Source organism: Helicoverpa armigera, chromosome 9 (assembly GCF_030705265.1).
Source record: "Helicoverpa armigera isolate CAAS_96S chromosome 9, ASM3070526v1, whole genome shotgun sequence".
NCBI classification, from domain to species: Eukaryota; Metazoa; Arthropoda; class Insecta; order Lepidoptera; family Noctuidae; genus Helicoverpa; species Helicoverpa armigera.
In genome coordinates this window covers 11,924,509-11,941,459 of record NC_087128.1, presented here as the reverse complement: position 1 = coordinate 11,941,459, position 16,951 = coordinate 11,924,509, and the positions used below count along the sequence as shown (strand labels likewise).

Here is a 16,951-nt window from a genome sequence, read left to right as displayed (position 1 = left end):
AGAAGTCAATTTTGCAGTTTCAATTTTTGAGCACTTTGCAACATTACGCTGCATTTTTAGTAGCTTTTAAGAAGGTCTTTGGTAGAGCTTTTGGTTTTAATAAGTCCTTAAAAGGTACATCTGATTATGTTGATGAGAACAAATTGCCAGCTGGTAGGCATGTGGTGAAATTGAATAAAATAATGAAAGTAATTGAGCCTTCCTCCAAAATAATTAGTACTTAGTCTGATGCACTAAATTAAAATATTAAAAATAATCATTTTAACTTTCAAATGACGCTTGAAGACCAGCAATATAAAACTCTACCGTAGGCAGAAACCCAAAAATGCGGTCTTTTTGTAACAAATATTTTTTATACATGAAGTTTTGACTTCTGAACGTAACCTTTCTATATTCAAATCAGTAACAAATTGAAGAGAAGGAATATGATTTGGTTAACATTGTATCATAGCTTCCATAGGTGCCTACTATAATGAGCTGAGGTCACTCTATAACTATTAACATTAATATTATCCATTCAATTACCATGAAACTTCTTTCCATCACAATCTTCAATCTAGATCCATAGATATGTATGACCCGGTTTGACCTCTACTGCATTTCCACCTATCTACTAATATTCAGAACCAGAAGTGTGTCCGTTTATATGAAGACTATATCTCTGAAACTATTCGGCAGATTTGGATAATTCTTTTTGCGTCAGAAAGCCAAATTTTTGAGGCATGTTCTGGGCTTTTTAACTTTTCTCTAGGACTATTGGAAGCCGAGCAAACTTGATACAAGTAAAGGTGTTTTTAGCAGTTCTGGATGGACGTGAGCGAGTGAAACCAAAGGCTGTAGTTAGTTATTCAAAAGCTGATGTTTGTTGCATTCTGTACGGCAGTAAGTAATGAATAATTCAGTTGAATTGAGAGTACGTCTCATTTGTTAATGTTTTTTGTTGTATTAGTTATGTATAAGGTTGTTTATGGGGTCGCCAGAGGTCCAGGTGTTGGGAAATTTCCAGATGTATCGTGGTGATCATTAAGAGCACATTATTTGGGACGGTAACTGTGTATCTGAGATTTTTGACGTGATATCAACGAGCAATAAATGAGGGGTCAATATTATCGTTAAATAATAAAAAAACTGCGGTCTATTTGAGAACATCCTCGTTTTTTGAGAGTCGGTTAAAACATTCATAAAGCATAAAAAAGGTTTTATGACTATGAAAATTAGCTTTAAGTATACATTATACCTACTCCGTTTTCGGAAGTCGAAGTACTTAAAGACTTGAAGAAAGCTATATTTTGACACATCAAAGTACACATATTAACCTGATGTTGTCAACTGCCCAATAATTGACCTCAAAATCTCAATACAACTCCATGATACACCCTCAATTAAGTACAAGACAGTGTAACAAGACTCCAGGTGTATAATATTTCGACAATAAGCCTTCAAGCTCTCGATTGAAGCACATCTGGTCGATACTGCTGATATGAAAATAAAAAGAAATACCTACTTACATATCCATCACCTGCCTTCATCTTATGCAAGCTGGTAGTGAGATATATCTACAGATTTTGTATGTTTTTTTGTGAGTAGGAACTGTATCCATATGTTTAATAATGTATTCTGGAGTGTAGTTGTTTTGTCTGGATTTTATTAGAATCTAAAAGGAGTATTTTGTATCCAAACGGATAAAACTTATCTTATGTGTAAACTTATGTTTTGTCTTTAACCATAATGTAAATCAGTGGTTGAAGTTAACAGAAAAAACGTGTTGCTTTCTAGTTTGTTATGTCATTTATTTTGACCAGTAAAAACACATTTTAAGTTACGAGGTTGGCATTGGATTCTACTATACTCAATACCGCCCAATTTGACTGAACGCTTTAAATTCTGAGTATGTAAATAACTGTCCTTTTCATACCTTAACTCTTTTATTTTCTCCTCAATAAACAAGGCCATCTAAAAAACGATAGATATCAATCAAAAGAACAGTTCTATAAAATATTTAAAAGGATACATCACATTGTCACGTGAGGGTGACCGTTTATCGTCCGTAATCATAATCCATCTTGCGTTGGAAGGGCCGTTAAAAATGAGTGCAGCGTCAAAAGGGATTAGGGCTATTCTTTGAAATTAAGACGGCAGTGTTTTGATTTTTGGAATAATTGTATGGTGTTTTGGTAAGTAATTTTTTATATGGAAATTTTTTAAAAATACCAATTTGAAATAATACTCGTATTCCCTTTTTTATTTTAGTTTTTTTAATAGAATAGTTTTTAGTTAAAATGTAGGTATATCATTAGGTAAATGAAAAAATATGTAAAAAATCTGGATATCCATGCAGTTACTCGTATAAGTACTGAATAAAAATACATTAAAAAAAAAGTTTACATAAGATATTTCCAATTGATTTTCTGGTTTTATATAATGATACCTGCCTATACAAAAAATAGTTTCTTAAAAAACATCCAGAAAACATGCAGATTCAATAAAAAAACATACCGGCCGAATTGAGAACCTCCTCCTTTTTGGGAAGTCGGTTAAAAACATATTTAAAAAGGATATTGTATGTTTGAAAAATAAAATCTCAGATTAAAAGTTACACCACACTATAACAGAATAACCCACCAAATTGTCTAATTCCCATAGACACGGGACAGTCATAGATGTGTGACCTATGACTGCCATGATTTACAGTCAATACTCTATGGCGTGTCTATGGAATGCACTGTTCATATACTGGCTAGTGTTGTAACATTATGATCATATTGTTTGAAAATAAATAACAAGCTCGTTTAATGTCGATAAAAAAAAATATTGGTTAAAGTTAAAAAAAAGTTATGTATAGAAAAAGCTTTTTTCGGAATAATCTCCATTTCGAAATATTAAAATACTTAAAAGTACCTTTACATGAAAAATACTATTAGTAAGTTTATAATTAAAACCTAAAACTTTTCTCTATGACTCTATCAAATTTTAAAAAGGGCAAAGCCAGCAAAAGTACCTGTAAAAGACGACGAACTTACTTTTATAACATGTAGCGATAAGGGTGATAGAAATTCCCTTTCTATCATACCTCCCATAATTCTTGACCATTACCAAAAATAATCTAAAAAGTCCGCTTATCTAATAAAAAAAACATTAATTAAACCAATACCAAGTACCCACACAATACATAATCAGAGCACATCTCTAAAAAACTTCAAACAAATCTAATCTAAGCTTCGGTCACTACAATACTTTCACCCCTGCGCACACGCATGACAAACCCAACCTAACGTGAGAAAGTTAAGATAAACTCCAAATGACCGTTAATGCTGTATTTAGATAAAGTTTATTGTTAACTTCTGTGAACTGGGTTCAAGTGAGGTAACTGTTGCATCACAGTGATACCGGCGTTTAAGTAGTTAGTTAACTGTTCTTAGTAAAGTTAGTGATATTGTTTCTACTTTCTAATTGTTTGGGAAGTTGGAGACAGATTGAGGAAGAATCTGGATAAATGAAACGATAAAATGTTAGGTACATCAAATCTCTGCCAGTTAAAAATACCTAATTGGTGTGAAGATCCTGGGTCTCAGTTTTTAATTACGCGTATGGTAATAAAATCATCGATTGTTTACCTACTGAAAAAGCAATTGAACCATTGAAGAAAGTTTTTGGGACCAAAACTTGGAACCTCACAAAATCCAAAACAAATGAAAATACGGATGCGATGAACCTATCAATAAATTGATCATATATAGATACTCCCTATTCTATCCCATCTTTGACATTATAATATGACTCAGCATGAACTTATGAAGACACCCTAACACGTCACCAGTTTCCCAGTCCTTTGTCCTGTCGGGTGACCACACGTTCCTTCACGTACGAACTCATCTTACGTGCATTGTTCGCACCTACTTTACATCATAATGTCTTGGTACCCGTTTTATATATCGTTTAACTTCTTCTCTAATAAAAGGAGCATAAAGGTCTTCTTACATTAGGGTGTAATGTAGTTTTGGTAGAAAAATATGTTGGTTTGTGAAGAGTAATTTGATCTAAGGAATTCAGTTGGGTATTTGGCTATTTCTTTGGCATCTTTGGCAGTCGTTACGGGTCGTCAGAAGCTAGAAAGTCTGACAGCCAATCTTACCAAGGGGTATTGGGTTACCGGATAGCATGTAGAGCACTGGTAAAGCTGCATCAGATAAGACTGGAAGCTGGCGCCATAGTTTAGCTAAGCATAGTTGGGAAAAGGCTAGGCAGATGATGAAGACATAAATAATAATAAAAACATTGATACTAACGACATACCCTATGTTATGCATGAATTAATAAGACCTGCGAACATTTTCATGAGAAAGTTACCTATCTGATTAGATGTGAGTTTTTTGTAGGTTTGAGAAAACCGTTAATTAAGAATTTGATAGATATCTACTTGCTTTGCTAATTAAAGGAATATAGTGTGAATGACGCAATTATTGTTGATAAAAAGAATATCATAATTTGTAGGTCAAAAGGTGGCAATAATAAAAATGTTGCGAAATATTGATGCAATATGGGTACACTCAGGGCAAAAATATGCTCGAAATAAGAATTAGTTTGTAACCTAACAGGTTATTGGCCTGAACTTTAAGGTCTTATGTCGGCCCTAGATATTGCCTTCCAAACGGCGCATAACCTTTTCGAGTGTTATTTGAAGAATTGTCCTAATCAAAATTTTAATGCATACTTTTCAGCCCCTTCGTCGTCAAAGCATATTCATACAAAACAATTCTCAGACAATATTTTCGTCTGCAATCTCAAAACTTGGACTGACAAAACGGGATCCGTAACGTCCTAATGTATCCCAACCCTTATTCATTTTGAATATGTCCAAATTGGGTCTTTTGAAAACGAGGTCATTGATCCCTTACCATTATTTTCTTCTACAGATTAATCTTTAATTTAAATGCTTCTATACAAAGATCTAAGGAACTTATTATGTATGTGATCGCTTAAGAATGCAACGTCTATGACTTATGGGATATGCATTGAATGCATTTGTGGCTCGATCATGGATAGAATTTTAGTGAAGGAAATTAGGATAATTGATCTATTTTGTATGATCTGTAGATATTATTCTTATTAATAAATGTACCATTACTTGGTGTGTATGTGTACTATTGTTAATTTTGTACTATTGCTTTTAATATTCCATGATCAACAAGGCAATGTCAATTAGAAATGTTAGCGATCGAATTGAAAACGTCTTCCTTTTCGGGAAGTCGGTTAAAAATGTACTTTATTTATGTAATTAATAGTTCAATTATTTTATTCAAATTAAATAAAGTAGGAAAAGATTCACTCAGCCTTAAAACTTGCTCAACTAACCCTTTGTTATTACTTGGTTGACGTTTTCTCCTAACCCTTACCTCTATAGAAATCCCTATATCATCTACCAGAGTATCATTTACCCATCTACAAAGGGCCAGGAGATAACAACAGCACAAAACATGACTACTCTTTTCACGCATGGCTAACTGATAAGAATAATCGAAACTACATCATTACGCCTTTTCATACCAAAAGGGGTAAATAGATTTTGGTCCTATTGTCCCCATGACCAACTCTTTGGGGTCAAATTTCTTTTGAAAAAGTTTATCTATTATTTTGATTTTCAATTTTAATAACCGTGTGATCTGCCTTTTTATGTCTATGGGAATTAGAATATTCAGTTTTGTTGATAAAAGAAACGTCATTTGGAGTCTTTTAGAATTTTAATTGTTTTTTTTTTTATTCGTTTATGGAATGCATGGTTTGATTTTGGGCAAAGGACTTTTGATGTCTTAATGCATATAGTATTATTTACTTTAAATGCTTGTAAAAGAGTGTTGCTGTAATATGTAGTAGTCTTTTATCAATGGGTTTCTTTTTAACTATGTAAAATTCAATGGGTTTCTTTTTCTCTATGTAAAGACATTTAGGTATAGTTAATCAAAATCTGCGATGCAATTGTTTAATAGAAATCTAAGTCAGCAGGCTTATTATAACAAATGAATACGTAGAATCGAATATTATATGAGACCCGATACTTACATAGTTGCTTATTAGTAGAACTGCCTGCCTAATCGGTTGATGAATGTGGTCCTTGGCTAAAGTACATAGAAATGAGTGATTAAGTACTTGGGCTAAATTTTTGCACGATAGCCAAGTTATGTTTGGATCATGGTTAAAGATCATGGTGTCAAATAAAGTCGTTAAATTATTTTATAACAAATCTAGACCAAAATAAGATAAGTAGCCTACTTGGCATCAGTGATCGAAAATCCACTGACCACAAACGCCGATCGAGAAATAAATATTTTGACTCAAACATTATTTGCTAATCTCCTCATCAAAACCACAAATCGACAGATACAATATTTCTATAAAATTCCGTTACAAATTCCAAACTTCGAGACACTCCCAGCGTGTCATATCTTGTGTCTGACTGACATTTATGTCCTTTGTCATGTCATAAAACAGTAATTATCGTGACAATGACGAACATAAAGTATGCGACATTGACGAGTATTGGTCACCACGTGTTAGAGAATTTTATGACAGGAATATGGGCGACAGATTGATGTTACTAGATTGATTTTTATGGTCAAATGTATGTCTTCGTACGAGGTACAGATATGTAGTGTGATAGTAGAATAAGTTGCCTTTAAAAAAAATTACATCATTTACTAGGAGCGACTGCTTATCTGACCTCCTCAACCTATTTACTCGGGCTTTCACATAGTTGCAACATTGTAATAAAAATAATTCAGTTTTTAAAATTCCTCGTCACATCGCTTGTGGCCTGAACAGAGACGGAGAGATCATTTTCCAAAAATAAGCTGTGGCAAACTAATTCAAATAACGATTAAGTTCTGGCATCCGGATAATGATAATAAGTAAGATAATGTCCTTCTGATATTATGAGCTGTATTGGTAGTAATATATAGATCATAGGAGTACATCAAAGTTTCATAAAAATCCACGCAACTTGCAAGAAAGAGTAATAAGTATCCACACGTCCTACTTTCACATCTAAAATGTTAGTGTCATCATGAAAATTGTGACTTATTATTAGCAACTGTCATCCACCTTACTACGGCTTACTGTACCTCACTATGCAGGGAAAAAGTTCAATAAACCTTACTAAAAGATCTTGATATCAAGCAATTTCATCAAGTGAGCGAATGTTATTATCCAATGGATCATAGATCGCGGAGTTGTTCCGCACTCACTCGCGCCGGTTCTCACGCCCTGCGCGCGCGCACCCGTAAGATTGCCCGGTCCGACACACGGCAGCTAATCGGACATTTGCAACATCGATGCCTGAGTTTATGTAAATGGGAAATTCAAATTCTGGCTGTTTTTGTTTGTAGCTTTCAATCTCACAGCATGAGTATAATTGAATGTCTTGAAATATATAAGCATGTAATTTAATAAAAACTGTCAATGATGGAAATAAAACAATCTCCTTGAAACATTTGAATCTCGAGTTCAGCACTCTGAACAATAAAGTATCAACAGGCCTATTGATAGTGATTTAGCTATTTCACTATCGAGAATTAAGCGCAAAAATATCCCAGAAACGGAATGGTAAACATTGTTAGTAATTATTATTTGAAGAAGCTGTTTTATGAACGAGTGCAAAACGCTACGAAAGTATGTTACTGATTACGCTATGCAGCGCCACCTAGTCAACAAAGCACGAACTAACAACGCAACGTCCGCAATGCTCCTCAGTACACCACACATTAAGCGAAACAACCGTACGGGTTTGCACTGTTAGAACGAGATAGCAACATCACATTACGACCGGAGATAATCGGGAGGAGAGAGACAAAAACACTGTCGCGTGACTGGTTAGCATTGCAAGGTCGTCGAGAGAGGTGACTGACACCAATCCGTGGGTACTACCGTCATGCTATTTTAGACTCTATTTTTATGAAGCTAAGGTTGAAATTTGTGTGTGGGGTCTCGTGAAGCATGGTGCGTCGGCGCATTTTGCGTGCCAAATCGTCTTGTTTTGATTTCGTAGACACAATTGGTGTTTAATCGATGAATTAACGATGGATTACGATTTATTCGCTATGAGCGGTGCCTATAATTTAGATGCTGTGTCAAATTTGATAATTCCTTAACAACAAGGCTTTGTGTTGTGTGTAGTTTTTTGCGGCGAAGTTTTTGGCTTGTGTGAATCCTTTTAGCTTTTGTATTGTTGTAATAATTTGTTATGTTATTAGTGTCAGTTAACTTACCACACAGAATATTATGTAGTTATCGGCGAATCGATCTTACTTTAAATATTACTTAATACAAACTTAGTACATAAGTACGAATAATATACCCTACATAGGCATTTTAGGATACATAGTGGTAAAAAACCACTTCCTCTACATTTAGAGTTTCATGTAAAATTGATAGTTTGAATGATTTTCAAAGAGCTTTCCCGTAATTTCACAAGCATGATTCTCAACAGTTTCATGATGTGTCAGTGTCACGATATACAAAACATAACATAAACTGCAGAAGCAAGAAATAAAAACTAAGCTGGACTCCCTTACTAAGAAATACCTACTTAAGTACTCACTTATCTCTTGAAGATACAATTATTGCGTACATCCCCCCAGGATCGTTTTTTATGTCCATCTGGGGGGGAGACACGTGTTCACTGTTTGTAAATGTCTATTTGTGTATGTAGGTACTTACTATAATAGTTTCATTGAAGAAAGAAAAATATTTTGATTCAATCTATTTTTGTGCTAGTTGTAGTTCGTTGTAATACTACCTATTAGTAGTCTGTATAAAGATACTAGTTTCAGCTAGCGGTTCCACAAACGCTTTAAGAAATTCTCTCCCCACTTTACCTGGGTAAAAAGTACCTAGCTCTTCTTCTTTCTCGATAAATGAGCTTTTTAAAACTGGAAGAATTGTTCAAAACCCTCCAGACTTTAGGACTTTGTGCTGCGTAGGTACAGAGCCCATAGCAATTGCAATAATGGTTAGTCCAATGTTTCTAGCAAAGATGAACTTAGTGGTGGTTCGGGCGATACATTTCGAATTCAATATTTATTATTTTCTGCATCCATCTACTTACTTGCTGGTGTTTTTCAAGCCAACGCGAACGAATGTCACTACTATTTTATTCGCAACTACCAACTACTTACAAGTAATATTTCAATCATCATCAGATTACGATCGTTTCCTCATCATCAGACTGCTATGAAATCACAGAACTTAATGCAGGTAATTGAATTTGAAATAAGTCCGCGTGTGTAGCGATGGCATGCGCAAGCGCTGATCTATTTGAGATAACTGCAGTTTTATTGCTTGCTAGTTGTTTTCCACGGTTGCACCTGCATTTTTGAGGAAAATACTTTTTAATATCCGTATAAAAAGACGCCTATTTTAGTCTAGGATTCCATCGGTCTCTATACAAAATAAATTTTGAGCCAGTAATTATGAAATTGGTTCCCCATGCAAACTTTCAGTCCCTTTAAATTGTATTTGCTGAAACTTTCTCATATCCTTCAACAGTTTTTAACCAATCTCTGTACGTACAGAATCTTAGATTTATTTTCCCACCCATTTTCTCGTGAAAGCACACAGACAAACCGACGGAGTCATTTTCTGATTTATTTGAATGAAGCTAATGATTTATAATGAAGCAAGGATTTTCTTGCAATCATTGAATATCATCACAACGCTATGAAGCTTTATAATACGAAGAATTTTAAGCAATAAAATCTCATAAAACGATATCGATTTATCGAGAAATGCTTTATCATGCAGTCGTTTTTATTACCGTAATATAATTTAATATTCATTATCTTTCTCAAGGAATTTAATGACAATATAATTAATTTAGCGTTTATTGAGGAAGGTATTTAGCGGAAAGTCTATTGTGAAAACATTAAATCCTTAGCAATATAACTCTGTCTGACTTTATGACCGACTTCCTCAGCAAAGCCCGATGATGGATAGGCTACTTTTGATCCTGGTGCAGTAAAGTATTGGGACGAGGGAAATAGCTTCTAACGTTAAAAAACTTACATTAAATTACAAAAACAGTCTTCACATTCTTCACCAGAAATGAGTATTTAGACAGACAAAACAATTAAAATTGTTTATAAAACAGATTCTAAGAAAGCTTAGAAACGATAGTTTTATGGGCCAATAAAATAAGTTTTAAAGTTTGTTACAAGTGATGTTTGACCGCAGTTGTAAACAGCGCCATCTAGCGACAGCCGGTTGAACTTTCAGACCACCCGCGTGGTGTAGGCGCGTGCGCACGCCTTAGAAATGGCGTTGATGGAAGCACTGTGCTTATTGTATGCGTTTCACGTTATATGGTGATAAAAGCTGTATAAACTAGGTTGAATTAAAAAACTTTTTATTTACTTTTTAGTCTTAAAGGGGAATGAATTACTTATATAAATAATAATTTAAAAATCTTGTATTGTAAGGATTCAGAAAAAAAATACAAATATTCTTTTCGACCTGGAGGCCTATATAATGATTATATATTGGTATAGTGCTGGCACTTACATATTTAAATTGCATTCTTCTCAAAAAGAGAAGTGTTAGAATATCTATGAGGGATAAAAACATACCTTCGCGTAGTCAACAGGAGACGCGTTGACAGGACAAGTAAACAGGCCCTCACTGTAACAAAGAAAATGTTGTTAAACTAAAAATATAACATAACAGATTAACTTAGTCGAATTGAGAACCTCCTTCTTTTTGGTAAAACAGTTAAAAACTAAATAAAATGATCAGCATTCCTATACGTAGGAAGTTAAGTATCAAAGTTCACTAAATAAGAATATCTAAGTAAATGTAACCTTCACATAAATGAAATTAAATGTAACCTCCAAAACGAGGCAATATTTGCAGAAAACTAAAAAAAAACGCCATTTTCGTCATAAAACTTCAGCAATTAAAAACATGGCAAGTTGTAAAAAAGTTGTTAAGAATAATAATAATGTATTAAGATAAACACTAGCGTGGTTATAAACAATTATTATAACACTTTATCGCCTGGCTTGCCGTCGGCATAACAATTATTAATGTGATATGTACAGTCAAGAACAAAATTGCTTTTTTGACAGGTGTCAAATATTTTCTTCTTACAAGTTTAATGGGCACATTTTTATCTATATTATGTATACTAGCGAAACCAATCGAATATTAAAGGAGTCTCAAGAAACACAAAAACAAATGGATTGGCTGTAGCTTCGTGTTTAGCTTTAAAGAAAAGATTGAAAGTGTAAACAAGAATACTGGTTGATTCAGACAACTTTTTGCAAAAACCCTGATTCAGATTTTGAACTCAGTCCCACAGAGTCGCCATAAAAATCAGTCCACATTTTTTTTATCTCTAAACTGACGTTCAAAGACACTTGTGTGCTCGTCTGTACAACTGGCTAATAGTGTCGACCACCGAGAATAATCACCGGAACAACAGACGGATATCGTCTGGCGATAAACCCATTTGCATAGTGATTCAGTGATAGATCGCATAGTATGTTGTTGCAATAATACTGTCATGTTCCACTATTTATCGTGTCTATCATTTATCTTTGCTGTTACAATTCAACAGCAAAATAGTAATTGTATTGTGAGTTGGTTTAATGGGTGTGGAGGTTTTAAAGTAGGCCGATTTCAGGGTGTCTAAGCACCCAAACTTGTTCCGAATACATATATAACTAAAGAGTGAACATAAAAAATCGGTTGTTGATAAAAGTAGCGAGCCCGAAAAAAAATTACAAAGTCTTTTACAAAGTCCTATCTAGTGTTACAACAGTAAGAGCTGAAAACTAAGATAGGAAACAATAATATCAAAACAGAAACAGCAGACGCGCATTTGAAAAAAACATTCACATCTGCGAAGGAATTCGGAGAGCCGTGGTTTTCTTTCATGTCTAACTACAAAATCCTCAAGTATCATTACCTACATGGAAGATTCTCTTAATGAATGTGTACGGTAACATTCCTTAATTCCTAAACAAACATCTCAGTATAGAAAGCCATAAATCATCTAACAATTAAATGGTTTACCATAGTGTTATCACCTGATCGTGTCTAATTACTTTAACGCCTAAGAAGGTGCTACATTCACAGCTTTGCGAAAACCAACTCTAATTTCGAGCTCTAAAGTTGAGTTTTGAGTGGTCGTTAATCCAAACGCGATATACAGTAGTTCCCCACGATAAAAACGTTTATTTTTTCGTCTGACGTTTGTAATTAGTCGGTAATGCGAAGAAAATTATGTAGCGCGTCTCTTTATATGCGCACGCGCATGAGATATGGCAGTTTTTGCCGAGTGATGATCTCGATGTTTCCGTCCGAGTGTTTTGCTTAATAATCGGTATAATCGATGCAATGGCTCGTGAAGTGGCGTCGATTTATTGGTGGCGTGGCGTGGCGTGGCGTGGCGTGGCGTGGCGTGGCGTGGCGTGGCGTGGCCGTGAAGATATTTTGTTAAAACAGTAATATAAGTGTATAAGACTTTGTGTAAATTGCTGCGTTAATGTGTCGATGGCGTAGTTGTACGTTGTCTTCTTGTAACACGAGACGACTATAATTTGCGTTTGAATTATTGCAGTTGAGGTTGATGCACTACCATTCAAATTAGACAGAACTTCTTTAGATTATTGACGAGCTTAAAAACACACTTTAGCACAAGCTTTTTTATATCTAAATCGAAGAGGCGTTTTTCATCCCTTGTCTCTATGACTCTAAAATACCAAAAGAATTGAGAGCATTATCTATCCCTTTACAAAACTTGATAGCACTTTTGATCCCACTTCTGGTTTCCCAGAGTTACTAGACCCAATCGAGATGCATCACTTTACTCAACAATTCCCACTCGCAAATCACAATCAGCTTAAAAAGAAATCGCCAATAAATCAGCAACTGTCGAAGGAAAAACATGTAAATAGCGTGTTTCAGTTCAATGTACCATCACGCCGCTAATTATGACGTCACAGGCATTTCTACCTGATCAGATAGCTACGTAACATACATTATCATAATAATACCATTAAGAATATCCTGCAGACTGCAGACTAAACAGTTGACCGACAGTTGACCTGATAGTTGCCAAAAAAAAAATCTTACGATCAAAGTTTTCAGCCAGCTATACCAGCGAAATAAGAATCTTTGTTATGTGCTTACTTCCATTCATTTTCATACTGATTAATGAAACAACGACGACGTTAAGCTGAAGGTCCCGACTGTCATTGAACATCCTTGGCAGTCGTTACGGGTAGTCAGAAGCCAGTAAGTCTGACACCAGTCTAACCAAAGGAATGCCCGGCTAACTGGGTTGAGGAGGTCAGATAGGGCAGTCGCTTCTTGTAAAGCACTGGTACACAGCTACATCCGGTTAGACTGGAAGCCGAACCCAACATAGTTGGGAAAAGGCTCGGAAGATGATGATGATGAATGAGACCAAACAAACTATTGGCCGACTTAAAGTTTGCAGTTTGCACGTACTCTAGCTCTAAACAGTCTAGTGGATTCGCCTTATTTAGTACATGTGCGTGCAAACTTGTTTGTTAATGTGTATTGTCATTTGCATGTGAACCGCCATTTTGGATTAACATGCGTCGGCCATTTGCATTTTTTTTTTCTAATTGTCGGTTGTTTCTCGACGTGATCGGGGCAATGGCTGCTGTGTTTCGCGATTTATGGATATTAGTGTATGTAAATGCGCAATGTTAGAGTAAGCTATCCTCGATGTAGTGTTTTGAAGTCGTCGTGGACCTGCCTCTCTAGGATAGTGACACTGTAACTTTTTTAAGTTATGTAGTAGATATACTTATGTACTTTCTAAGTGTATCTTGGACTGATGACGGAATAAAGGTGAAAACACCTTGAGGAAATTTGGACTTAAAACAACAGCAACAGTTACCAGCGTTTTCATTTGCTTCCCGAGAAAACTATGTAAGTACTTCGCATTTTCACCCAACTACACCCACTAGCCTACAGCCTTCCTCTATATATGGGCTTCACAACTCTGGAATATTTTTTTCAAATCGGACCTGTAGTTCCTGAGATAAGCCCATTCAAATAAACTCTACATAATATTAGTATAGATGGTCGAGGAAAACTGTGGGCGGATCGCAAGTATGTAATAAAGAAAATACTCCGTATGAAGGCTTTACGGTAACCTCGGCGTACATAACCGTTATAGCTATTTCCGACTACCCGCAATATGCGTAATTATTGCGTCTCTCCGTTATCTAATAACATAGTGTTATTAAATAGCCATAACGTTCTACTGAATGTTACATGCGATGTGATTTTACTGACTGTACAATAAATGGTGATTACATATGATAGTTTCTATTCCCTTGCATCTTGCATGGTAGCAGAATAAAGTTGTAGAGTTTAACCAAAGTGTGCAAATTCAAATCCACCAGTTCTGCACTAGGTTGGCGCTTTAAAGAACTTGGTAGAGTCGCTGAAAAAATATGAACGTCATGAATATGCGATGATGCGTGAGCTTTTGCAATATAAGATGTCACAAATACTTTTATAAAAACTAGCAAAACACTTTCTTGATCGACTGTACTTAAACGGATCTGAAGAAAATTGTCTATACATATGTCTTTCCACAGATTCAATCTACGAAGTATAGAGGTCAATTCTACCGTTGTACAGGCCCAGAGAAAAGCTTGAATTACCTACGACAAAAATGGCTGACACAAATGTTTATACTGGACACACTTCGACACATTCGCACATTAGGATTGAATTGGACATAGACAGTTCAATTCAATGACTTAGCTTTTGCAGAAACATTCAATCAAACCGACTATTCAATTCAATCCCTATGCCTTTAACACAGTTAGATTACCAACACACTGACAACTTTTAGTCGGCCGATAGTTTGTTTGGGCTCATTAATCACTGTGAACACGATAGGTAGTACGCACATTACAAAAATCAGGTATGTAGCTGTTATAAGACTGAGAACTTTTATTGGAATCAATTTAGATGTATTATTTTATTAGTTTTAATTTTCTTTTTATGTAAATATTGATTTAGTTTATTTTAAAATAATGTACAGTAGGTATATCTCTATAATAAAGATTTAGATTTTAAGATTTTTTTTTTTTGGGAAGTGTCAGACTGTTACTGACTAAAACCCATCATATTCTTTATTAAGCCGTTTATGTACCAGGGCCGCGGTAACTCTATCGAACAATCCCGCAAACAACGGGAATTGTCAACCATCGGGACAACTGTCGGCCGACTGTTAGTTGTCAGTATGTTCTCTAAGTACCTACATATTCAATAAACTGTTAGTAACAAATCGATTTTCTCGATTGAAATACATTGTAGATGTGAACATTATTTATGTATGCGCGTATGTATGTGTGTTTGTGTATGTCGCAACTGCAGTAGTCAAATACATAATGCAGTCGCATACATTTGACATACTTGCATCTGAGAGGCTATGCGTGTGGGATTCTGATAGTGATGTACCATGGTCGAGATTAATCGAGCAGTTGTATATATTGAAGTGTCAGTGACTCGATTGTCTTGTTTTAACTAATTTATAGTTGCCATTGTGCCTGTGAATCATGAAGTCCTGGCTTAGATAACATACCAGTCTTAATGCAATTTTTAAGTAACTCGGTTTGTAGAGTTTTTACTACCATGTGCATTTTATGAAAAGCTTCCGCGGCGTTGTTTCAGCCGCGACCCATAGGAATTAATTCGTGCATATGAAATCGTCCATAAATGGGCAATCTAATACTATTTTTTAAGTCACTTTCTTCTTTTAAATGTATTATTTTGACCGCACAACTGAACTTCCGAACTTAACAACATCAAGTCGTATTAGAACTAAAGGAAAAACATAAAGCTAATAAAACTGAAACTACTCATAACACACGCTAATAGGAAGTAATCTTATTGTTTCAAATTACAGTTAGTTCCCTCGGTTAAGTTTTTGTAATTAACGCGTTCAGATAAGTAGCGGATACATTACAGGTTGAGCTTTAACTTCCAGATTTAACGATCGGTTAATTGTATACCGTTTACTGGTGGTTACGATAAGAATTTTGAAATAAATCTTCACATATTCTTAACTCTAGGTGCCTAAAATGTTAATAAAACAAGAAATCATTTTCAAAATTACGTTTTTAGGAAAGATAAAATACATTATTAGATGCTCGACAAAAACGAAACTGCAAAAAACTCTTAATTGTCATAGTATAAAGTATAATTTCTTCTTCTAAAGAAGCTTTCTAAATAAAAAAATAAACTACGTAATCACATCCATGGCAAGTTGGCGGAATCATTACGCTAGTTCATTTTCTTCACTTTCTTCTCTTGGATTCAGGAATATTTATATATATATATATTTATTTATTATATTTATATATACATAAATATATGTATATTTTTTTATTATCTTGCACTTATGCTCAAACTGTGTTGCACCTACCATTTCTGTTTCACCACCACCCTAAGGTAGACTGGCAGAGAACGCCTAAGGCGTTAAGTCCGCCGTTGTACAATGTGCATAAAGTATTTTAAATAAATAAATAAAACATAATCATCATTATCCTGTCGAAATCTGAGCTAAATTCTATCCAGTTTCTGTTTAATCGAAACGTTAGGAGATAAATACAAATTTTAAATCGTTAGCTACAATCGAATATTAATAAAGCTTTTAATTTGCAGATTGATATCGATTTAGCAAGTAAGTATTATTCAAATACTTTCCACAGATTTGATTACAGTTAGATAAGGTAAATATTTATAGTAAATAGATACATACATATTGGTTAGTGATGCTCAAACGAGGTTAAGTTGTGGTATCCGGGTGTTAACTTTAATGAGTTAGTGTTGTTTAGTTAGAAGATATTTTAAAGTTGTAAACTGTAAAATAACCAGTAAGTAAAGTGCAACAAATTATTTAAAATGTAGT

At 34.7% G+C, this 16,951-nt stretch overlaps 1 protein-coding gene across 2 annotated transcripts in view; it reads right to left on the bottom strand.

Moving 5' to 3' along the window:
• Nucleotides 1-16,951, bottom strand: part of LOC110369716 (TNF receptor-associated factor 4) — a 91,618-nt gene that overhangs the window by 56,131 nt on the left and 18,536 nt on the right. For both annotated transcript variants that reach the window (XM_064036232.1, XM_064036231.1), the window contains exon 2: nucleotides 10,614-10,665. In XM_064036232.1, coding sequence (XP_063892302.1) covers nucleotides 10,614-10,665 — 52 coding nt within the window. The remainder of the gene's footprint in view (nucleotides 1-10,613; nucleotides 10,666-16,951) is intronic.